Consider the following 26,462-nt stretch of genomic DNA (forward strand, 5'->3'; position numbering starts at 1 on the left):
TCCTCCAGACTCTGGGACCCTGATTTCCAAATGAAATGCAAAATTTACTTTCATCAGAGAACATAACTTTGGACCACTCAGCAGCAGTCCAGTCCTTTTTGTCTTTAGCCCAGGCGAGACGCTTCAGACGCTGTCTGTTGTTCAAGAGTGGCTTGACACAAGGAATGCGACAGCTGAAACCCATGTCTTGCATACGTCTGTGCGTAGTGGTTCTCCCCCACATTTTTGAATGGGTTTTGTTTCACAATCCTCTCCAGGGTGCGGTTATCCCTATTGCTTGTACATTTTTTTCTACCACATCTTTTCCTTCCCTTCGCCTCTCTATTAATGTGCTTGGACACAGAGCTCTGTGAACAGCCAGCCTATTTTGCAATGACCTTTTGTGTCTTGCCCTCCTTGTGCAACGTGTCAATGGTCGTCTTTTGGACAACTGTCAAGTCAGCAGTCTTCCCCATGATTGTGTAGTGTACAGAACTAGACTGATAGACCATTTAAAGGCCTTTGCAGGTGTTTTGAGTTAATTAGCTGATTAGAGTGTGGCACCAGGTGTCTTCAATATTGAACCTTTTCACAATATTCTAATTTTCTGAGATACTGAATTTGGGATTTTCCTTAGTTGTCAGTTATAATCATCAAAATTAAAAGAAATAAACATTTGAAATATATCAGTCTGTGTGTAATGAATGAATATAATATACAAGTTTCACTTTTTGAATGGAATTAGTGAAATAAATCAACTTTTTGATGATATTCTAATTATATGACCAGCACCTGTATATGTGTATATTAATTATACATTAATATATATTACTGTTTTATATTAAAATAATAAGTAACCGGGACAAAAGGTTTATAACATGCATACAGTTAAATTATCTAAAATATTGGGTATTTCGGTTTTGATATACAGTATGATTTTCCTATCATTTGGAATTCAAAACTTGTTAGTCGTAGATAATATTGCTATCTGAAACACTTCCCCAAATCAGAAAATAACCACCAAGCAGATACAAAAATAATCCCTGTGTCAAAGAAACTTTTTTGCCATTCTTCTCGTCTTTAGCTGGTAGAACCAGTCAGACAATAACATGTAAAAAAAGAAAGTGTCCACCCTGTTCTCCTATACACCATTGCGCACAGTGTGATTTCAACAGATATGGCTCACACCATGGCACTGCTGCTGTTTAGCTTGGCTCTCTCTGTGGGCTCAGCCGTAGGTTTCTATGGGGGGGTCTTTGACTTTCACTCCAGGAAAAAGATATCCAGATGGATTATTGGAGGTAAGTTCAGTGTATTAACTTTGAACTAATTTATTAATCTTAACTTAATGTAATGATTTATATTCCTTTGCATTTGTTCTATTTGTAGTAGTTGTATTTGTTATTGGCATCCAAAAATGTACATTACTAGTTATTTATATGTAGTTAATCTAAACAGATTAAATAAGTGAACATTTTCTGAGTAACTTCCAGGAGCAGTTCTGGGGCCAACCACCCCACCACCACCAGGTGGCCCCCCTAAATTCTCATTTTCCATCCTACTGAGAGTTCAGTGATCCCACATCATAATAAATAGACCAAAGAAAGTATATTTAAACAAAACATCAATGCATTATGACTGCATAATAATATTTAGCAGGGTAAAGTTTAATTTAAGTTAAATATTTATTAAATATTTGCTTATGGTTAATAAGAGATTGTCTAAAAAAGGCCACACACTGTGCTAAAACATCACTGGTGTCCAAGTGTTCAATACAACTCCCATGCATGTTCTGTCTGAAACACTTAAACAAAAAACAAAACAAAAAAAAAAAAAACTAACAAAAAAACAAACCTTAACCCATTCTAAAGATTGAAAATTTTATGCATAACTTACACTTTAATTGGATCAATTAATGAATGAATACTTGGAAACTGGAGCCAAAAACATCTGGAGATAAGGTAGAAGTTCAGCATTAGTTTCACATCTTTGGACCTGCCAGCTCCAGTTTCAGTTCTAGTTAATGTGGATTATATGTGCTGGAGTAAATGTAAGTATAAGTTACTTTTATAGCACAATTTCCCACATTATTATCACGAAACCCGATCTGGATCTGATTTTCTGCCTTATTGAATGCACTTGATCCTAACTCATTAGAGATCGCTCTTATATGGCAAGTATTCATTATCAAATATTTTTTGTATGTGTATCTGTCGGGTGTATTTATGGAATAATATACAGTACACACTTATGTTATTTATAATGAGGTATTTTTTCCCACTGTCTTTAATTTAATGTTTTGCACTGTACAATGCAGAAACAAGACAAATGTATTGCTAAAAGTTTGGCAAAACAAACAATGAAGTGGCTCTGATGAAACAGCATGCAGGAACAGATGTATAGAAACAGGTATAAAGAAACAGCAGCTAGCATTATACAGGGCCACACCGCACCTGCAATGGCAAATGTATTGTGAATACACTTAAAAACATAAAATTGGAACCCTTATAAACCACCCCACTGAAGCCCAAATAAATGATTTTCCTTCAGTGAGAAAGGCTCTTATACACTAAGCTCACCACATCAATGCACTGCAACCTAAAAATATATACAGATTAATATTGGTACTGTTGGGTACAGGCGCAAGAATAAAAAGCAAATGCGCAACTCACCGGGTGAGAGAGAACAAAGCTTCAGAGTTGATCCTGCTGCTTCCCTTGCAAACGAAATGTAAGAGAAGCACTAAATAGTTTACCGGGCAGATAACAAACACAACATCTTCTTTATGAACCCCATTTATCAATCAAATATTTATCGCGAAGTACACCAATCAAAAGGGAGAGGCACACATGTGCTCAATAATGGAGAATTACAGGTGCATCTCAATAAATTAGAATGTCGTGGAAAAATTCATTTATTTCAGTAATTCAACTCAAATTGTGAAACTCGTGTATTAAATAAATTCAATGCACACAGACTGAAGTAGTTTAAGTCTTTGGTTCTTTTAATTGTGATGATTTTGGCTCACATTTAACAAAAACCCACCAATTCACTATCTCAAAAAATTAGAATACATCATAAGACCAATAAAAAAAACATTTTTAGTGAATTGTTGGCCTTCTGGAAAGTATGTTCATTTACTGTATATGTACTCAATACTTGGTAGGGGCTCCTTTTGCTTTAATTACTGCCTCAATTCGGCGAGGCATGGAGGTGATCAGTTTGTGGCACTGCTGAGGTGGTATGGAAGCCCAGGTTTCTTTGACTGTGGCCTTCAGCTCATCTGCATTTTTTGGTCTCTTGTTTCTCATTTTCCTCTTGACAATACCCCATAGATTCTCTATGGGGTTCAGGTCTGGTGAGTTTATTGGCCAGTCAAGCACACCAACACCATGGTCATTTAACCAACTTTTGGTGCTTTTGGCAGTGTGGGCAGGTGCCAAATCCTGCTGGAAAATGAAATCAGCATCTTTAAAAAGCTGGTCAGCAGAAGGAAGCCTGAAGTGCTCCAAAATTTCTTGGTAAACGGGTGCAGTGACTTTGGTTTTCAAAAAACACAATGGACCAACACCAGCAGATGACATTGCACCCCAAATCATCACAGACTGTGGAAACTTAACACTGGACTTCAAGCAACTTGGGCTATGAGCTTCTCCACCCTTCCTCCAGACTCTAGGACCTTGGTTTCCAAATGAAATACAAAACTTGCTCTCATCTGAAAAGAGAACTTTGGACCACTGGGCAACAGTCCAGTTCTTCTTCTCCTTAGCCCAGGTAAGACGCCTCTGACGTTGTCTGTGGTTCAGGAGTGGCTTAACAAGAGGAATACGACAACTGTAGCCAAATTCCTTGACATGTCTGTGTGTGGTGGCTCTTGATGCCTTGACCCCAGCCTCAGTCCATTCCTTGTGAAGTTCACCCAAATTCTTGAATCGATTTTGCTTGACAGTCGTAAGGCTGCGGTTCTCTTGGTTGGTTGTGCATCTTTTTCTTCCACACTTTTTCCTTCCACTCAACTTTCTGTTAACATGCTTGAATACAGCACTCTGTGAACAGCCAGCTTCTTTGGCAATGAATGTTTGTGGCTTTCCCTCCTTGTGAAGGGTGTCAGTGATTGTCTTCTGGACAACTGTCAGATCAGCAGTCTTCCCCATGATTGTGTAGCCTAGTGAACCAAACTGAGAGACCATTTTGAAGGCTCAGGAAACCTTTGCAGGTGTTTTGAGTTGATTAGCTGATTGGCATGTCACCATATTCAAATGTTTTGAGATAGTGAATTGGTGGGTTTTTGTTAAATGTGAGCTAAAATCATCACATTTAAAAGAACCAAAGACTTAAACTACTTCAGTCTGTGTGCATTGAATTTATTTAATACACGAGTTTCACAATTTGAGTTGAATTACTGAAATAAATGAACTTTTCCACGACATTCTAATTTATTGAGATGTACCTGTAAGCTTAATATCAGCAACTGCATTCTCTAAGAGGCGCACACCAAGCGCACTCAATAATGAATGCGCATAGACACTGAAAAAATTCACTGATTAAAAAAAAACACATTAAAGCCATCTTATTTGTTACTTATAATTACGATGCATGCAACTTTTTAAACTCATAGTAATTGCATTTAGATAGATACATGCATTTAAAAATTCACTTGTTACACTGGACCATTTAAAATGAACAAATCTTAAAGGAAATGATGACCATTTACAAGATCTGTACATGCTGATTATAGCCGACTGATTAAATTCTAACCTAAAGTCTTGATGTAGCCTATCATTCATTTTACCCAATACTTTTTACTGCATTAGTCATTCTAAAGAACGGGCAACATGGCTTAAAGTTTGTGGGTAAAACCAGAACGTTAGGGTGTATTGACTAAATGAAACATCCGTCATGAGCCTGTTTGTTTATATATTTTAGAATTAAAATATTTACTCAAATTTGGTGAATTGTATCTTTAAAAAACTGCATGTTTGCAAATATTAAAACAGCAAATTATATTTTATTTGTGTACAGGGGACATTTAAGGTATAATACAGTTGCCCCCCTTCAAGCACACCCAGCCCCACCCTGACTTCCCCAGTCAAAATGGTCTAGAACCACCCCTGGCAACTTCAGCAAAAGTGAAATATTAAATTGCCGAATTACCTCATGAAAGAGAAGTTGGAGGAGAAAATGGGGCTAGTTGTCACACTCAGGGTAGATTTATTTTTGAAAGTCAATTTCTGTATCGGCACATACCTTAAAGTCTTGGCTACATAAAAAGCTGTATTTGACTTTTTAATCCTTTTTTTGCCCAGGGTAAAACACTGAACACATCTTGGCCTAGAAGTTGTCACAATGGAACCCTGCCTTTAAATAGGCTATTACAGTAAATTGGCAAAAACAATTATTAAAACACAAGAAACAGCTAAAATGGAAAAGGTAACCAAAAATATCAAAATATTGCTTTGGCCATTAACAAACTCTATAAAATGACAACATTTAAAACATATGTGACAACTTGCTCGGACCTGACATTTGTGAGGAACACACACACACACTCACTCACACACTCACTCACTCACACACTCACTCACACACTCACTCACACACTCACTCACACACACACTCACACACACACTCACACACACACACACACACACACACACACACACACACACCTTCGACACAATTCAACCATTTGTTAAAGTCTAACTTCATTATATAATTTATCCTTGTATGCCAATGTGACTATTGTTTTCATCTGTTTACACAAGAGCTATTACAAAATATGATAATGCAAAGATTTTAGTTTGGAGGATTTGCAAAATTGAACACAGTTTTGAACTAGGTGATTGACACAACATAAAATCCACTGCTAGAGGAAACAGGCATTTGTGTAGTTGGACTTTTGACTCAAACCCTCACAGTTACTGAGAGATAGCCTGTGTGACAACTAGCCCCATCCTGCCCTGTATGTTTCTTGCAGATGCACTTTTACTACAGAGAGTCCAATAGGGGGCCCTGTGGCTCTCATCTTAACTGGGTCTGTGAGAGTGGAGGCTGTGGCTACCTCCCATACACATCACTGATCACAGATGAGGTGACAGATCAGGACCAAGATCAAAACATGTGGTGCCAGTCGGAGGGCCACATGACCACCAACGTCACCAGCAATGGCCCCTTCATTCTGGGGTAAGATCACAAAGATCATGTTTTTGTTTATGGATTGTTTTTTATTTGTATTATTATTATTGTCATCAGAGTTAATCTTTACAATTAATACAGCTATAAACAGAATTATTATGCTCTGCCTTATATTTAATGTGAAAGATATTCATAGTGTTCATAGTGAATCTAAGTTCAAGTCAAAATGGTTTATATGGTATTTATTATACTTTGTTCCCATTAATGCTTGATTTTACTCTTATATGGTGACAAAATGCAAATTGTAATAACCATAAACGGTTATTTTATGTTTTTTTTTTTTTTTTTTTACATATTTAGGTCAAAGGATTCCAATTAAAAAATCCCAACTAACAATTTTTGGTTCCCGGAACATTCTTTGAACAGAGCTTTAAAGAAAAAATTTGGTTTTCCGTGAAAGTGTTTTTCTTTTTACAGAAATAGAACTTTAGTTTTAGGTTGTACTATGGTTCCCCTAAATTCCATTAACCTCTTAATTAACAAAACCTTTCTGCAACATACAACCTCAATTAGCAAAAAAAAGAAAAAAAATTTTTTTTTTATAAATTAATTATTTATTGTAATTATTATATAATCATTAAAATCAGTTACAGCAATTTCTGGAAGATTTATGTATTTTTATAACGTAATAGTGCATATGCTTCTATTTTGTACTCTTTTATACTGTAATTTACTACAAATGATAATGGTATTATCAGCATAACAGTTCTGAATATTTTAATGCAATTACATGGACTCTGACAGCTGTTCTATGATCAAATATGTCTTTCAGTGACTCTGGTTGTTGCTGGGAAAATAATGTTCATGCTGTTGGTGGATGGACGTTTCGCACTCCTGTTGACACAGGACAACATTCGGACACTCAGTCTCCAAACAGATCTCCTGTTTCAGCAGCAGTATCAACTATAAGGTGTGTGCTCTATAAAACTACATAATGAAAATAAATACAACTATTAAAACTAAAACGCAACACATTTTACAGTCAAAGTTGAAAAAAGTGATAAACAGCAGCAATGTTTTTACTTTCCCTTAAAAAAAAGACAATAATTACCCTGCAGATGCTTAAGTGAATTGTTAAATCATTTATTTAAACTAGTGTATTTACGTGATTACACAGATACATGCTACAAAAAATGCAGTTAAAAGGATAGTTCACTCAAAAATGTGACTCACCCTCATGCCATCCCAGATGTGTATGAATTTCTCTCTTCAGCAGAACACAAACCAAGATTAAGTGTGGGTGAGAAACAAATCAATCTTTAAGTCCGTTTTTTTACCATGAATCTCCACTTTCACTTTTACATTCTTCTTTTGTTTTTTGGCGATTCGCATTCTTCGTGCATATCGCCACCTACTGGTCGGGGCTGGTCAAAGGTGAAGATTTATAGAAAAATAGGACTTAAATATTGATCTGTTTCTTACTCACACCTATCATATTGCTTCAGAATATACAAATTTAACCACTGGAGTCTTATGGATTACTTTCATGCTGCCTTATGTGATTTTTGAAGATTCAAAGTTCTGACCACCATTCACTTGCATTGTGAGAACCAACAGAGCTGAAATATTTAGTTAAAAAAAACAATTTGTGTTTTGCAGAAGAAAGAATGTCATACACATCTGGGATGGCATGAGGGCAAGTAAATGATGAGAGAATTTTCATTTTTAGGTGAACTATTCCTTTAAGCAATAAGGAACAAGAGCTGAAGTGATTACAAACAATGCTCTTTAACTGTGTATATATTCACAATACAGCACAACCTTTTTATACGTTATTGCTTTTCAGTTACTACTGATAATAAAGTGGCTAATAGCAATATTAAAGACACTGATTTTTGTAAAATGCTATTTTATTTAGAAAATTCTTTACACTAAGAGACATTTTCCCTGGTGTGTAAACTAGCCTCTATCTGTGCTGTGCAGTGACATAGTACACAGTAGCTACTGTCGGTGAACAGCTGCATCATAATTGTTTTAGCATGGCTGGAATGCTGTACTGTCCAATCAGCATTCAGAACCAAAACTATGCATTTTATAATTATAAATACTGTAAATCACATTTACTGTCTATAAAACCATAATACAGCTTGCATCATCTTGTCATTGATAATGGTTTGTAATCAGGATTCCTCAGAACTGTTTCCAGAGCTTTCCTCTGATGGCCCATGACCCAGATGGAGATGTTGTGAGATGCAAGTTTAGTGAGGCCAACTGCTCATCGTGTCATCAACACCAAAGCATACATCTTGATGAGGTAATGTTCTCTGATGACACACTCTTTAAATTGATGTAAAACTTCAATAGGGGTGGGAAGTTGTCTTACTGAAATTGTTCAAAGTCATTGATTTTTATCTCCAATGTTGGAGCTACCAACAGACTTCCACAAATTCGTCTACTTTTGTTTTTTTGGGGATTCACATTCATGCATATCGCCACCTACTGGTCAGGGCTGGTCAAAGGTGGATCATTATAGTAAAAAAGTACTTAAATTTAATATGCTTCCATCCACACCTATCATATCATTTCAGAAGATATAGATTAAACCGCTGGAGTCGTATGGATTACATTTATGCTGTCTTTATGTGTCTGGAGAGTTCAGAGTTCAGGCCACCATTCACTTGCATACTCTTATGAATTATTTTATGTATTTTGTATTGTGTCTAGGGCTCATGCACACTGCACAGAAACAGTTCAATGGCTCTTGGTCTGCATGTGTTTGAGCTAATGCTGGAGGATTATCCTGTTACAGACATCACTGTGACAGATGGAAATGGGGTCTCCTTAGCCAGTAGTGCTTTTAATCTGATGGTCAACACTAACCCAACTCCACTTAGTCAAGTGCCTCTGCAGTTTGGAGTTGAGAGTAAGTGAGAATCATTGCATTATCTGCTATGAGTCAAACAATATAAAGTGCAATAAAACAGATGTACATTTGTAATTTGGGAAGCATTAAGGAGCTTGAATATATAAGTTAGTCTAAGCCTCAGAGCTTCGGCATACCCACAGACTGCACAGTCCGTTGCATGACGGTCTGATGTATATGCATAAAAAAATAATTTGCAAGTATTGATAGAAATTGGCAGTTTCTTACATAGGCGTCACTTTGTTTTAAAAAGTGGAGGGGACAGTTTGGGGCAGTTTGTTGACCTCACAAAGTGGCGAAATTCATTAATATTAATTAGGTTATGTGCAGATCATGTCAAATAATCTTTTACTGTTTGAATAAAAAGTAATTCTTGATTCAAGCGCTACAATAAATATTTTACATTTAATTAATTTGGTAACTACATCTATTCACCCAGCACTGTAAATTCTGAGATTTTGTTCGTCAGTGAAAAAATCCATTGATCAGCATACCTTTAGCCAGAATGACTGGTTGGTCTCATGGTAATGTTTTTGCCTCTAGAGTTTTGAGTTCTAATCCACCTTAATATAACTTTTTATTTTGATAAACGAAGATTGCACCTGTACAGTGGATGTACTGTATATCATAAGCAGCGACACATCTGCTTGCATTTTGCTTTGCGATTTAACTGGAAAGGAGCGAGTAGAGCACACTTCTGGATTAACAAGCACTCATCATAATATTAAAAATAACAAACTCCAGTGCTGGATCACCACTTATAACAGACACGAATTAAATGGAAACTCCTGCTCGAACTGGACAAGTTTCCTCTGACACTTCTGACATGCTATTTCAAAAAGTGGCAGGAAAAAAATTGGTGTAGGCAAAAAGTGGTAGGGACATGTCCCAACTGTAAATGCCTGAGGTTTCTTATCACATTTGCTGGCATTGCAATACAATGAGCACTTTTAAGGAAGATCTAATCATTCAATTTGCAGGTAATTTGCAATAAAGTATGCCAGTTTATTGGCATGAAATCTTTTATAGAGTAAGATTTAAGCATTTTGTATCAAGTCAATAAGCATGAATGTAGCAGAAACAAAGCTTTGTCTGTGAAATAAAATGTATGGACAATTTTTATTTTTTCACAAAATGCTGCAAGCAGTCACTGAATGCATTAACATGCACGTTCTTACACCAGTTATGCTTAAAAAGCCAAAAATGTATGAGGTCATGTAAACGGCTTAAAGGGATAGTTCACCCAAAAATGAAAATTCTCTCATCATTTACTCACCCTCATGCCATCCCAGATGTGTATGACTTTCTTTCTACTGCAGAACACAAATGAAGATTTTTAGTAGAATATCTCCGCTCTGTAGGTCCATACAATGTAAGTGAATGGTGACTAGAATCTTCAAGCTCCAAAAAGCAAATAATGACATCATAAAATTAATCCATACAACTCTTGTGCTATAATACATGTCTTCAGAAGCAATATAATAGGTGTGGGTGAAAAATAGATCAATATTTAAGTCCTTTTTTACTAAATCTCCACTTTCACTTCCACATTCTTCTTTTGTTTTTTGGCGATTCACATTCTTCATGCATATTGCCACCTACTGGTTGGAGCTGGTCAAAGGTGGTGATTTACAGTGAAAAATGACTTAAATATTGACCCACACCTATCATATCGCTTCAGAAGACATGGATTTAACCACTGGCGTATTATGGATTACTTTAATGCTTGCTTTAATGTAAACACCTTTACTGGCATTCTTAGCAGCTTATCCAATGTGCTCAAGTTTTTTGTGCATAACTGTTGATGTTTTGATGTTAAAAGTAGAGAATGATCCAATGATTATTTGGATAATTCTGAGAATCAACCTAGTCTCGTGTAAACAAGGTTTTTGTGCGGTGTTTTTGAGAAAGCTGATTTTTGGTCTTTATCCACAAATCAGTGTGCATGTAAACATGCTCATGGCCACTGGTTAAGAACCAATGGCCTTATAAACAGGATAATTTCATTTTTATCTTGTGGAATATACTGAAATGAATGTTGTGCTGCTGCTTCTGGGCTGTAGCCTACCAAATAAAAATAAAATACTTTCATTTCTATTAAAAAACAAATGCTAAACTTCTTACAGATTCTGCAAGGAGTTTGTAAACCTATGAGCACAAAAAGCAGTTTTAAGTAAAAATATGTAGCAATTTCATTTATAAAATATACACATTTACAAGTATAAAGAAATGACTGAAAATCAAAGCTGCATGGTAAAGATTGTAGACTAGTATGATTATTTGAGTCCACAGTCATCACATTTAATTATTAGAAACAACATTGACCCCAAAGTGATGTTCTTAAATGTTCTTAAAGAGAGTTCACACAAAAATTTAAATCCTGTTATAATTTACTCACCCCAAACCTACATAGCGTTATTTCTTCTGTGGAGCACAAAATGACATTTTAGAAAGACTGTTAGCCTCAGTCACCATTTACTTTCATTGTATAGAAAAAAAAATCAATGTCAATGAAGTGTACAGTAAATCTCATTGTTTTTGTGCATTTGTGCTTTGAGTTTACACTGTCTTGCAGTTCTTCCTCCAGTTCAGGGTTGTGTTCCAGGTGTGAACAAGCCAAGTTTCTTGACACCAACTCCCTTACACGGAGAGGAACATCACGCCGCTGTGGGACATGCTCATGAGATCACCCTTCGAGCCCAAAGCTCAGACAACAGGTCTCAAATATGTTCGTTGTTCTTCAAAACAAAACATATTTCCCCACTCTTTATTCTGACTAATTGCAGCCTAAAAGTAAAAGTAGCCCAAACTTTAATAATCTTTATGAAAATCTGTGTCAGCACAGAAGGTCTTTTAAATGTATCACTAGATCAGGTTGAATATCTTGACACGCTCAATCAATAATGTATGCTTAAGCAAACAAATTTTACTAGATAGCCGCTTGAGTAGATATATGTTAACTGATGTTATATCTCTCATGTAGCATCTTTGACTTCCAAGTCAGTGGCCCCTCTAATATGTCTAAAACCCTGAGAAATGAGGATCATGGGGTTACCGTGGCAACACTGACCTGGACGCCACAGGAAACGGATCTGTATCGTCACGTACCTGTGTGTTTCACAGCAGAGACCCTTCACAGGTAAAAGGAGGTTTTTCTTTAAGCTAATTGTCTATTTGTGTTCTCTGTAAATTGTCTAAAGAGCTCTTTTTGTCTGTGTTTTCTTAATTAGCCAATCAGAGATGAGATGCATTGTTGTGGTTGTGGCAAAATCGAAGGTTCTATCAGGTAATATTTATTTTATTTTTTACTGAGACATAAGCTACTTTACAGCAATGCACTGACACGAATGCATGGAAAACAGATTTTAACATTGTGGTACCATTGAATGCACTAAATGTGTCAGTAATAAACCTCAGTACCTCAAGGGGGCGATAGTTACCTTAAAAACTCTGTGTCATTAAAACGAATGTGTTATTTTCAAGATGGCGACCTGCTTCAGATAACTAACCTGCTCAGAAAGATCCTCTCCAAACTGTTCCTCTGCCATAACAGAGGCTGACTTGAAAGAGAAAACTAACAAGAGTTTACATTAATGCCTACGATATTGTCGTTTGCAACATGGACAAATTATAGTGAGATTAGTGTGAACTGTCCGCTTCTACAGTCAGTTTTCTCTGTCAACGAATGTCATGGCGGTGCAACAGTTTGAAGAAAATATAGCTGAGCAAGTAAGTTAAAATCAAAATATTTATGGCACTTTTGAAGGTGTGTCTATCACCTCCTTGAGTACTATGATTTGTTACCGCCACAGTAATGCAAGAATGCACGTTAAGCACGTTCAACTGGACCCTGCAATGGCAATGCGTTGGCCAAGTGATCACATCTGCATACATTTACTTACAAAAAGTTTCTGGCCTTGGTTTTTGAATATATTAAACAGGGTTTGTTAAGCTAAGCTAGAATGGTAAAACTTGTTAAAAATGACTTGTATTAAGGTGAAGCAGTGGTATCCTGTGGGGATAACCGCATCAGCATTGTAGTAAGTAAAGCATCCATGGAAGGCATTAACCAGAACTGGCTCCAACTGAGAGATCACACCTGCTCTTACCTCAAATGAAACCCACATCCTGGGCACGATGTCTCTCAACACCTGTGGCACTACAGTGGAGGTACAGTAACTGCCATCTTTGTTCTTCAAGATAAACTTATAGGAAATTTATAGTAACTCTCTGCACAGTAGGGGAAACAACAGGTAGTTGAAACACACTAAATGTATTTAATCAATACAAAATAAGATGTGATGACAGTTAGCTTATGCTCAAAGTTTTAATTGGAAACCCTAATAAGTTGACACAACTGAGTAAACTCATTCTCTCAGTTGAATGGAGTAATGGTGTCTCAAACTTGTAATTAAGTTCACTTAACTTGGTGTTCATATAGAATGAACTTCACTATTTATGTTAAGATGCAAGTAGACTTAGATTTTCCATTTAAACAGTTTCAACTTAATTTTAATTGAATGGACTCAGTCTTACAACAACACATCTTAAATAATGGTTATTACTGATTCTGAGATAATGTTAACCGGGTCCAACTTGACCAAAGGAGAGTTGTTTTGATCCCCACTAGGGTTATCTATTTGCAACAAAACAGTACTATAAAATTATTAAGACCTCTATAGAACAACTACTTAAATGCCCCCATTATGTTTCCTTGGTCAATATATTAGATAATTCAAGCACAAGGCATTGTGGGTATTCCCCATAGCCTCAATTTTGCACTCAATTGAGTTCTTAACACTTAAGTGTATGGATTAAGAAAAAGAACGTCGATACGAGATGTTGGCCCACAACTTGACATTTTAACGTTTGAGACAACTTCATATTTCCATTTGTGACAACATCAGGGTTTACAGTACCTTTGAAGTGAAACAAACTTTGAAGCAGATATTTCAATGCGTTTTATTGCTAAACTGCTGGATTAAAGTTAACAGTTGCTATATCACTGTTGTTGGTAACCACCATAAAATCTTCTTGGCTGTGAGCTCAGGGGTAATTGTAACACTAATAGGAAAAAAAAACCCACCTCAAAAACTACTGTCCCACAGTTGTGCCACCACACCAAACAATTTGTCTAATAAAAGTCTGTAAAGTTAGGTACTAATAAATATTAGGGAAGTTGTTAAAAGTAAACACGATCAATGAAAATCATGACTGATAAGAAATATAAAGAGAAGTAAATAGGGTAAGATGGGGAAGATGCCCCACTGGCGTAAGTTGACCCTCCTACCTTAAACTTCTCTTGACCATAGATGGCACTAAAGCTCATCAACACCTTTATTGAAGGTCTGTGCACAGTTACGTTTCCTCCCCATCTAGGGGTGGGAGAAAACTAAGTGATGAGGAATACAATTTAAATGAAACATATGGAGGTCTTCACTTCTGTCCCAGCCAATAACAACCACAGATTAAAATAAGTTACAAGTTTTTCCTTCTGTGAACACAAAGGAAGCATTAAGACTTCAAGAGGGGACCAGGCGCAAAAAAAAAAAAAAAAAAAAAGCTGATGGGAGGCACAAACTACTTACCCTTACAAATAAAGAAATAGAAAGTTAAGACATCTAGCCTCACTCCCCATCTAGCCATAAACAGGAGAAAACAAGCACCCACCTCTCTACTGCTTCCATAAATGTTAAGGGGTGGAAATAAGCACACACCCAACACAGGAGCTTACACTCACAAGATTGTTTATATATATAAAAAAATATATATATAAACTATATATATGATAAAATTTATCATAGAGAACAACTTCACGTTACACCAGCACTAAACACCAACATTGCACATGCTGAGAAAGGAGTCTCTTCTAGCTGACTTTGCATCTCAGCTTTATCCACATGTTCCCCATGTTGTCCTCCAATCAGAGCAGCTCAGCACTTGACCTTAATCATTGGCAGTTTATGTCAATTAATCTGATTGGGAAAATGACAGAGAGAGAGAGAACACAAGGAAAAACATACAAACACTATATAATCAATATACAATCAACCACTACATCCACAGATGTAACAAGGAAAGAAATAAATACATCCTGGGATGTAACATCCTCTTAATATTGACATTTCATCCAAATATCAACATTTGTGAGATTTATTCCGTCCAAACAGTTTTGAGGTGAAATGACCAAATTTTTTGTCATTGGAAAATGGTGATCTGTGACATTCAAAAAGTATTTTTATTTTTTATGTCTAATTGTTAATGGGGGATCTGTGGACACAGTAAAATATTTAGATTTTTGGAGTAAAAAATATTTTTTATTTTGAAGTGACAAAGTAAAGTTAGACCCTTGTGGTAAGATGCCTTATGTTACAATTTAAAAGTAAATGAACATTGTTCTTAAGGGGGGCGTCTTACCCCATCTTATCCTATCACATGTGAGCAGAATATTTTTATTGTGCATCATTAACAATCAAGCTGTGATTTTGCCATATTATCCAAAAAGTTTGAAAATATTATTTCATTTGTGTGTATTTTAGAATACATAAAATGTTAGCAATGAAATTAGCTTTTGCAAGACAAGAGTCAACCATTTTATTTCAAAATGTCATTTCCAGCACAGAATTCTATTAAACACAATACGGAATTTGAGATGTGCTGGAAATGACACTGTGGGGGGAATTTTCATGACTTTCAGATACAAATGGCATAATTACATTGTTACTTTAAAAAAAATTGTACAAAAGTGTACAAAATGTTTTAACAAGACTTTCTTCATAGAAATCTGCAGAGCTAAATGTTCCTAAAGTTAAAGAAACACCCATAAAAAAAGTATTAAAGCAGTAATATAAGTTATGGGTAAATGTCACTTTTCCTCAAGTTTTACAATCATCCCCATAGCAGGGGAGCTCTTGTATTAAATTCAAGAGTTGAAAGATCCAGTCTTTCTAAAATATGTAAATATTTTAATTTTATCATTACTTTTGGCACATATGTTTCTTATGCCAATAAAAAAGAAAAAAAAAAAAAAGAAAATGGAAAGAAATGTTACAATTGTCCCCAGTCTCCATTAACATTCTCTTCATTTTCTCTCCTTTCTGTTTCTACATAAACCTTTTGTACATCTTCATCACCATTCAGGACTTTGGAGATTTCATGGTCTTCAAAAATGAGATCAACTCCTTTGAGAACACGAATGCTGTCATCACCAGACGTAATCAAGTAAAGTTTGGCTTCTCCTGCCAGTATCCCAAAGTAGCCAGCGTCTCCAGCCACTACGTCAACCACAAGTCTGACTACATCTTCACTGAATCCAGCTTTGGCACTTTTGGTTACTCATTTGAAGTTTTCACAGACAACAACTTCAATAGTCAGGTAGATCCCAACGTGTATCCAGTGGAGGTGAAGCTCATGGAGATGCTCTACATGGGCATTGAAGCCCATTCCGCTCTCCCAGAGGTCAAACTCTTTGTCGAGTCCTGCAGGGCCACTCCAGAAGACAACCCATATAGTGCCCTCTATTACGACATCATCAAAGACGGGTGAGACTTTACATCATGAACAATATTTTTACACACAACAAATGGTGCAATACTTATGGATGGGGTTTGTTAAAATGTTCTCACATTTTACTGTCCCATAACAAATTGGATGAAGTACATTCACCATACACAAAGCTTGTGATTAAAACTGCTAAAGGAACTTAATTTGCTAAGTTAATAAGCCTAACAGGCTACTAACAACATAGTTTCAGATTCCAACCCAGTCAAAAGCAGGTTGGACTCCTCCAAATTCAAAGATCTGTCAAATTCTTTTGTTGCACACTTCACAGTGGCTTTCTTCTAAACCATTTATCGTCTTACTGTGGAAGCAGGTGTGGCGCAGTAATGTGCGAAACAAGTATGAATGCTAACATCACCCTTTTTTTCAATGCTTAATACACTTGTCCACATGTCACTTATAGCACCATACTGAAGGAAATATTATCTGTCAAATAATTGTAGTGTTTCTGTGACATGTCACGCCAAGTACTTAATTATGTAGAAACCTGTTCTGCTGCTAAGAGATCTTTATCTTTCTGCATATCGCTTATAATAAAATATGGTTTAATAATAAATAACAGAATTCCGAAAAAGTTGGGACCGTTTGAAAAATGCTAATGAAAACAAAAAGGAGTGATTTGTAAATTATATTCACCCTTTGCTGTATTGAAAGCACTACAACTACACAGTATATGATGTTTATCATGTGAATTTCTTTGTTGTTTTTAATGTACAGTCATTTCAAATCAGATGATTGCAACACGCTCCAAAAAAGTTGGGACAGTCGAGTGTTTAGCAATGTGAAACATCACCATTTCTTCTAATAACACTTATTAAGCATTTGGGCACTGAAGACACAAGTTTAAGTTTAAAAAGTGGAATTTTCCCCCATTCATCCATTATGCAGGTCTTTAGCTGCCCAACTGTACGGGGTCTTCGTTGCCATATTGTACTCTTCGTAATGCACCACACATTCTCAATTGGAGATGGTCAGGACTGCAGGCAGGCCAATCTAGCACCCGCGCTCTCTGCTTATTCGGCCAGTATGTGGTTTGAAGTTGTCCTGCTGAAAATTCCGGGACATCCCTGGAAAAGACGGTGCTGGATGGCAATGTATGCTGCTCCAAAATTTGTACATATCTGTCTGCATTACTGGTGCCCTCACAGATGTGCGAGTTATCCATGCCATGGGCACCGACACACCCCTGACATGCTAACATGTATAATGTTTAAGTTTTGTGGATATACTTTTGAAACGGTGTGTATTTTAGCATTTATGGACGGGCCCATTCATTTCCATTGTAAGTGCCTTACTGTAACTGATTTTTTTCCTCTTTCTTTTTATTAATAATCAAGAGATGAGTTGAATATTTTTCTGTGGTTGATCAGCGTTATGATACAAATGCTGTCGATTAAGTTTAACTTGTATTGGACCCAGAACATTCCTTTTAAATTTCGTAAAAATTGTAAAGTTTTTATAAACAAAAATACTGTAGATAGCACGCCTAATTACCAACAAAACAAAGTTTGAATTGAGTCTTTATGTTCAAGAATAAGTGGCAGAAGTTTAATACTAAGGGTTAGAACAGCAAGCAAACTGTAATAAATTCAGACATTTAATTATTGAGAGTTTAGCGCTGAAGGTATTATCTTCTAAGACATGAACACAGTGAATATATAGTTTTGCATTTTCTCTCTGACCTCTTGGAATGTGTCATTACAGGTGCATTTTGGATGATACAGTCAAGGTTTATTCAAACGATTCCATGAAGTACGACTTTGAGATCCAAGCTTTCAAGTTCACAGGTGGCTTCGATGAGGTACGACAGATACATGCAAATTCATGTTGTACATTGAGTTCCACACTGGAACATTAAACTATATAACAGACTGAAATTCTGTCGACAGGTGTACATAAGCTGCTCTGTGATTCTGTGTGTGGAAGGAAGCCCAAACTCCAGATGTGCCCAAGGCTGTCTTCGGCAAACCTCACACAAACACAGACGAGATTTGAACCAAGAAACAGCCAGGCACTACATCACACAGGGTCCCTTGCGTGTGCTTAGACAAACGCACAATTCTGCAGCAGGTATATTAGTGATATAGAGCTGATTAAAGAAAGAGTGATGTTATTATCTTTCATGTAACTGTATTGTTCTTTCATTTTGCAGCCTCAGAAAAAGGAGGATCAGTACATGTCAGTACAAGCACCGGTGTCTTTGCAGGTCTCTTCATTGTCTGCATTGTGGTACTAGTGGGGCTGTTGGCATATAATGCCAAAAAATCAAGAGCACTTGACCGCATGCATCTATTGCCTACTTTCTGAGATCATTTAATGCGCACAAACAACACCAAGGTTAAAGAAAAAGACTTTCAAGTCTTTCCAGTTACAGTAAATTGAATAGTACAACAATAGCTTTGGAGTGGTTTGTATTGTCCTACTGCTTTCAGTATTTTTCTATTATTATTTTCCACTACTGTACTTTCTTCTTTTCTTTTTGGGGCAGTGACAAGCAATATAAACTATAAACTTTATGTAAAACTACATATAACATTTCTGTATTCTTGAAATAAAACTCAAAAACATTTATTATGCTGGCTGTGCTTTTATGGTAAATTTCTTTGCTTTCTTCAAAGAGCAAAAATACCCTATTTTGTTTAAAGTATTTTAGTCATGTATGGATAAACTGAATCAGTTGTATTCACAATGCAAAATGCTGAACTCAAGGGCATAGCCAGGAAATTACTTTTGGGTGGGCCTCAACAAAAATTGATGGGCCCAGTTTCCACCCAAATATATATATATACATGACTGGACAACCAATGGCCAAATGGTCCTGCGGTATGAAGATATACAGTCAGTGGCATAGCAAAGGGTGGGCCTGTGTCCACCCAAATTAGACCCAGGCCCACCCAGTATATTAGAGATTATTCTTTGACTTCAATTATATATTTATAAATAGTTTAAAAGTGCATAAATTCTGATTTCTGAAAGTGTGAAAGAACTGTCTGAATGTGCTGCTTCTCTGTTGTTAAGGAAAATTTGGTAAAAAAAATATATATATATATATATTTGGGCGAATACTTGGCCCATCCATTTTTATTGAGGCCCACCCAACAGTAATTTCCTGACTATGCCCTTGTATACAGTATATGAAAATATAAGCCAAATGGCACTTATTTTGGGTCCGTGTACCTTCGGATAATTTGTTTTCTCATTTTTGTCTTCAAAACCAACAAACTGACTGTTTACTTGTTTTTTTATCTAAAAAGAAATTAGCAAAATTAAGAAAACACTTTATTTTCTTTTTTTTTTTTTTTCATTTCATATAAGAAATGTAAAACAGGAATTCAGGAATTTTTTATGCAAGCGCTTAAAATAAGTGTACAATCTTATTATTTGTTTTTTATTTGATTTGTACAAGTGGATGGTCGTGACACGCCCATTTCTAATGGAGTGGTGGTGGCGTAGTGGGCTAAAGCACATAACTGGTAATCAGTAACTGTTAAACTGGTTCGATCCCCACAGCAACCTCCATTGTGTCCTTGAGCAAGGCACTTAACTCCAAGTTGCTCCAGGGGGATTGTCCCTGTAATAAGGGCACTGTAAGTCGCTTTGTATAAAAGCGTCTGCCAAATGCATAAATGTAAATGTACTGATTGGTTATAACTGCAATGTCTGTCCTTCCTCATTCTGTCTACTTTTCTTCAGAATAAAAGCGCTTTCACACGGGACATGGGGAGCGCAAAATCACAGCAAGTTTATCACGTAGCCTACATTGAGGACAGCCTTTTTCGCAGCTTGCGTTGCAGTTTTAAGTGCGCAGGTTGCCATGGCTGCTGTCAGAAAGGACTTTATTTTGCCCGACATGTCTATCTGTATACCTTTTTTAAAGTGAAATATCAGCAGGGGAGTAAATTTGTGTACATATACAGTAGGGAACAGAACAGAATGAACCTTACATTTTAATGGCTACAAATAGTTTTCATTTTATTTTTAGGATACAACAACTTACCATTAACTGATTGAATAAAATGAAACCCTTATCTATTATGCAGTTGTCTCTCTTCAACATCTAGACTATGTGATCTGCATACAGACAAGATGTTACCTTTAGTATGTGCGTTCAACCATTACGGAATAAAATATTATTTATGGACATCGAATGTGTTTAAAACTTAAGTTAGGTCTGAGCACAGCAACCCAATTCATGATTGTCCTTTTAAAAATAAAAAAGCACTGCCACACCATCCCGTGGTGACAAAAGCAAGTTGTTTGTTAATGGTTGTCGTATCCAGGTGTCCATTGCTTAATGAGATTGCAATAAACATGCAGCAGTCTGTGCCTGGGTAGCTCAGCAAATAAAAACACTGACTACAACACCTGGAGTCGCAAGTTTGAATCCAGGGTGTGCTGAGTGACTCCAGTCAGGCTTCCTAAGCAACCAGTTGGCCCGGTTGCTAGGGTGGGTTGAGTCACATGGGGTAACCTCCTCGTGGTCGCTATAATGTGGTTCTCGCTCTCGGTGGGGCGCGTGGTGAGTTGTGCGTGAATGCCGTGAAGAGTAGCGTGAAGCCTCCACACGCACTAGGTCTCTGCGTTAACGTGCTCAGCAAGCCACGTGATAAGATGCACGGACAGACGTGGAGGCAACTGAGATTCGTCCTCCGCCACCCAGATTGAGGTGAGTCACTACGCCACCATGAGGACTTAGAGCGCATTAGGAATTAGGCAGTCCAAATTGGGGAGAAAAGGGGAGAAAATAAAAAAAACAAAAAATATTTTTTTTTTACTTCCTACCATCATTTTTTTTATTTTTACCTACTACAATACTTTTCTGCACACATACCCAATTTTGTGTGCTGCTATATATTACTGTGTTAAGCCCATACATCGAAACCAACATAACGAAAATACACACAAATAATTGTGTCCTATTTTTAAGATTTATTCATTTCAATTTCATAACAAAATTCCATCAAATTGAATTGTGTAATTTTTTATTAAATTAAATCAATAAAATTTGATATATTTAGCATTTATTGTATTTTCTTAAAGATTCCTTAATTCAATTTGAAGTAAATTTGTTATGAAATTGAAATGCCTAAATCTTAAAATATGTATTTGTTTTTTGTTTTGTTTTTTGAGTGTAGTGTTTTGAAACAAAAAAAGTGCAATTTGCAATTAGCTGATTCAACTTCTGATCTTTATAGAAGATCAAATATAATTTGATTTCTCATTATTTATGGAGTGACTAGTAGTTTTCTGTGTTAAACAAAATTATCTTTGAATAAATTCCACTTACGATGTACAGCACAAGAGAAATACATCAGAGATGTTTAAGATTTTTATTTTTCAAGTGCATAGAGGCCAAGTTAAGGAAGATCTTGTTTATACAAAATGAATCAAACCTTTTTGATGATAGGTACAGACTATTTAGAGTGCAGTGTTTATATTTATAGACTTCAATAGATTTTGGGGCTTCATATGCTGTCATTGTTCATATAGAAGGTTATAGAATTAAAAAAAACTTGATGAACTTGAATGAAAAGTAACGCAATACTAATTACATTATTATATGTTTATATTATTACATGTATAAGTAAATATTCCTAGACATTTATTATAGATATTCTGCAGTGATTCCAGATTCATACTTTTCCAGAACTGAAATCTATGCATTTTATTTATTTATTTTTTATTTATTTTTTTACTTACACGTCTGATGTTTGCCAACAAAACTGAAATCCTATAATCTTACTGAAAGGTTCTTGATGCTCAACATAATGAAATGCAATAAAAATAAATCTCAAGAACAATGGAGGAATTGCATGTCCGCAAATGACATAAAGTCTCTCTTTGTCACTCTTTGTCCTTTAGATCAATAATACATATGATGTGGACCCATTTGGCTTCAGCATATTAGACAATGCCACTTTACAGTATATGCAGTCATACAGTATATTGCATCATCATTTTCTAGTGATGAAGACAAAAGGTAGCCTACATAGATATAGATTTTCCCTCAGTATTTCAATATTAACAATGTTTCTGCTTTCTTTTTAACTTTCAAAATCAACAATACATAGCACGTGATTGCAAGAAATCGAAAAGACAAACAAGATTTTTTTCAACATACAAATACAGGCGAATGAATCAAGATAGTCCCGCCTGTCTTTGGAACAATGCACACACCCAAGTGTAGCTGGTTTGATACATTTTTCAAAAGTTTTCCACATTTACTCATTACAAATTATTTTGTGTGCTTCAAGGAAATCTGACCTTTTGTATAATTGTCATTTTTTTAAAGGAATATTCCAGGTTCAATGCAAGTTAAGCTCAATCAACAGCATTTGTGGCATAATATTGATTACTACAAAAATTAGCTTCAACTCATCCCTCCATTTCTTTGAAAAAAGCAAAAATTGAGCTTATAGTGAGGCATTTACAATGGAAGTCAATAGGGCCAATTTTTGAAGGGTTTAAAAGGCAGAAATGTGAAGCTTATGATATTATAAAAATCACTTACATTAATTCTTCTGTTAAAACTTGTGTTTTACTTGAGCTGTTAAATTTTTCATATCATCGTTTTTACGTTCATTTTAGGATTTTTGGGTTTACAGCGTTTTGTCGTCATGGCAATGAAAAAATTGCATATAAATTTACACAGATAAGGTCGATAAGTGTTTTTATTACACGAAAATCATGTTGACACATATCTTATTTACCTCTTGTGGAAGATAATACTTTTGAAACTATTTTAATGTTTACAGATTGGCCTCATTCACAACCATTGCAAGTGCCTCACTGGAACCCAGATTTTTGCTTTTTTTAAAGAAAAGTCGATTTTTTTGTAGTAATCAAATTGTTCAATTAAAAGTACAAAATACGAGTTTTGATTGAAACATTTTTTTGGACATGCAACTGATTTATGAACTGTTTTCATTTATGATTTATGAATTTTTGACACATCCATTTTCTTTTGGGCATGGAAACATGTCATATGTCAACTGTCATAGGTTTGATATGTTCTAAAAGATACTATCAGTTTCATTTCTTGACAAAAGAAAATGGATCCTATCTTTATGTTGCCCTTAAGACAACATTTATCTTTATCTCTTTTCAGGGTTTACATTTTATAAAATAAAATTCTAAATTCTGATTGGATGAGCCTTCAAAACAGTTGTAAAAATCTGATAAACACAACTGCTCATTCTACACTCAAAAAAAATATTTTAAGATTTATGCATTTCAATTTCATAACAAAATTCCATAAAAATTAAATGAGTAATCTTTAACTAAATAAAATAAAAAACAAACAATTTATGTTTTATGAATGTAATTTTGTAAAAATAAAATAATAAAAATATATTATAAAAATTTATAATAATACAAAATAAAAAAAAGCAGTTCAATTTGATGGAATTTTGTTATAAAATTAAAGTACATGAATCTTAAAATAGGCTTAAATATAAAGCGTATCAAATATAAAGTGTAAATTAATGTGCCATACTGCTTGGCAAATGTGAACAGCGTACAATAAAGAACTAGTTTATTCTGCTAATTCATATATTAATACAATTAATAGAATTCATATGAATTAAATCCCTTTTGACTCTGTTTCATGTGTCTAAGAACACCCCGTATCAAATCAAGTAACACTTTACAATAAGGTTCCATTTGTTAACATTAGTTAACAACATTAGTTAACATGAACTAACAATGAACAATACTTTTACAGCATTAATTAATCTTGGTTAATGTTTAGTTCAACATTCTGTATACTAATACATTTTTCAAATCAAAAGTTTCATTTGTTAACATGAGTAAATGCAGCATGAACTAACATGGACTAACAATGAACAATTGTCTTTTTATTAACTAATATTAACAACAATTAATAAATGCTGTAAAAAATATTTTTTAAACTGTTAATTTATGATACCTAATGCATTAACTAATGTTATGAATGAAAACATTATTGTAAAGTGTTACCAAAAATCGCTTTAACTTAAAGCCTCAGGCTTATTGCTAAAACATGGAGCAGGGTAGGGGATTCAGTAATTTATGTAAAAGATTAGATCCATTAAGCTGACTTGGGAAGATGATTACAGTCTTGTTGCAATTGTTTTGTGATCTGGCTGCTTGTCGGAAGAGGTCTGAAAACAAAGCATCAAAAACATCTGAAGTTTTGATTGCCTATGCTTGAGTGATTATAAAGCAAGAGTGGCTCAGTTTTCAAAGATTAAATTCAACATATTAAGTCATAGCATCCCATATATGTATGACTTTCTTTCTTTTGCAGAACACAAATGAAGATTTTTAGAAAAATATCTCAGCTCTGCTGGTCCTTACAATGCAAGTGAATGGGTGCCAAAATTTTGAAGCTCCAAAATCCACATAAAGGGAGCATAAAAGTAATCCATATGACTCCAGTGGTTAAATCCATGTGTTCAGACACGATATGATAGGTGTGGGTGAGAAACAGATCAATATTTAAGTCTTTTTTTTTTTATCATGAATTCTCCTCCCTGCCCAGTAGGAGGCGATATGCACGAAGATTGTGAATCACCAAAAAAAGATGGAGAAAGTGATAGAGAAGGAAATGAAAATATTGTTATGAACAGCACTGCATAACATAATATTTCGCCATAAAAAAGAAGACCTAAAATACTCCAGGATTTAACCGTTTTGGACTGCAACGCTCCCTAGCAGATGTTCAACTATCAACAGATACAATTTATACGATTATCAAAACATGATATAATTTAGAGTGTTTTGAAATATTTGTTAAACAAGTTTATTACTATGTAATGTAGGAACTTTGACTCATTGATGGGTATTACTGCGTACATCTTCTTGGGAGCAAACATGTTTATGTGATGTCATGCACCTGCATTTTGGCAAAATTGGAATTGAAGAGTTCTGCATGAGTTTACAAGTTGGAAGTCTGACTTCAAGTGACATTCCATAGCATATTTCTTATACGGAAGTTGTAAAATTCCGAAATTCCAAATTGTTTGGAATGCTACATAACCATATAGGGCACCAATTGCTCACATGCCTAGGGTGGCACCACATCCAGTGTGGCACCAAACAAAGTGCCAGTTTCTTTTATAGCCTTAAGTCGGTGAAAATCTGACAAATTCACCATAGAGCAGCACATTGAATTTTCAATTCAATAGACCTTATTCGCAGTAGTGCCATATTTGATTCTTAACAGGAATGAAAATGAGGCAGTGAAGAATAGACTTACAGTGTCTTCAGTAGCACACACTTTATAAAGCACCTTGATCACATAACATTTTTCCGCTACTCGTGTTTTCTGGAGTTTTTCTTTTCTTTTTTTTTTCTTTTTTGTTTGATTTTTCACCTTTTTTCACCCAATTTGGAATGCCCAATTCCCAATGCGCTTTTAAGTCCTCATGGTCGCGTAGTGATTCGCCTCAATCTGGGTGGTTGCCTCCGCATCTGAGACCGCCAACCCGCGCATCTTATCACGTGGCTTGTTGAGCGTGTTGCCACGGAGACATAGCGCGTGTGGAGGCTTCACGCCTTCCACCGCGGCATCCACGCTCAACTCACCACGCGCCCCACCAAGAACGAACCACATTATAGTGACCACGAGGAGGTTACCCCATGTGACTCTACCCTCCCTAGCAACCGGGCCAATTTGGTTACTTAGGAGACCTGGCTGGAGTCACTCAGCACACCCTGGGATTCGAACTAGCGAACTAGCGAACTCCAGGGTGGTAGCCAGTTTTTTATTTTCTGAAATTTCTTTGAAATATGTTTTTCAATGTTTTGTCAGCCGAACGATCCAAAACACTTTAAACAGTACAACCCATTAAAGAGACTGTAAATATATCCCTCACAGCCTCGT

The 26,462-nt window shown here is 35.7% G+C and overlaps 1 protein-coding gene across 1 annotated transcript; it reads left to right on the forward strand.

Moving 5' to 3' along the window:
- Window positions 1-1,235: 1,235 nt before the first annotated feature.
- LOC127416926 (oncoprotein-induced transcript 3 protein-like) lies at window positions 1,236-20,588 on the forward strand. The gene is made up of 12 exons (XM_051656530.1): window positions 1,236-1,280; window positions 5,957-6,162; window positions 6,947-7,084; window positions 8,299-8,428; window positions 11,613-11,754; window positions 12,021-12,176; window positions 12,268-12,323; window positions 13,034-13,207; window positions 16,178-16,578; window positions 18,302-18,398; window positions 18,487-18,667; window positions 18,750-20,588. Exons 8-12 carry the CDS (start codon window positions 13,175-13,177, stop codon window positions 18,902-18,904), a joined length of 867 nt encoding a protein of 288 aa, XP_051512490.1. The 5' UTR covers window positions 1,236-1,280; window positions 5,957-6,162; window positions 6,947-7,084; window positions 8,299-8,428; window positions 11,613-11,754; window positions 12,021-12,176; window positions 12,268-12,323; window positions 13,034-13,174; the 3' UTR covers window positions 18,905-20,588.
- The last annotated feature ends 5,874 nt before the right edge of the window (window positions 20,589-26,462 follow it).

This window comes from Myxocyprinus asiaticus, chromosome 26 (genome assembly GCF_019703515.2).
Source record: "Myxocyprinus asiaticus isolate MX2 ecotype Aquarium Trade chromosome 26, UBuf_Myxa_2, whole genome shotgun sequence".
In the NCBI taxonomy this organism is placed as follows: Eukaryota; Metazoa; Chordata; class Actinopteri; order Cypriniformes; family Catostomidae; genus Myxocyprinus; species Myxocyprinus asiaticus.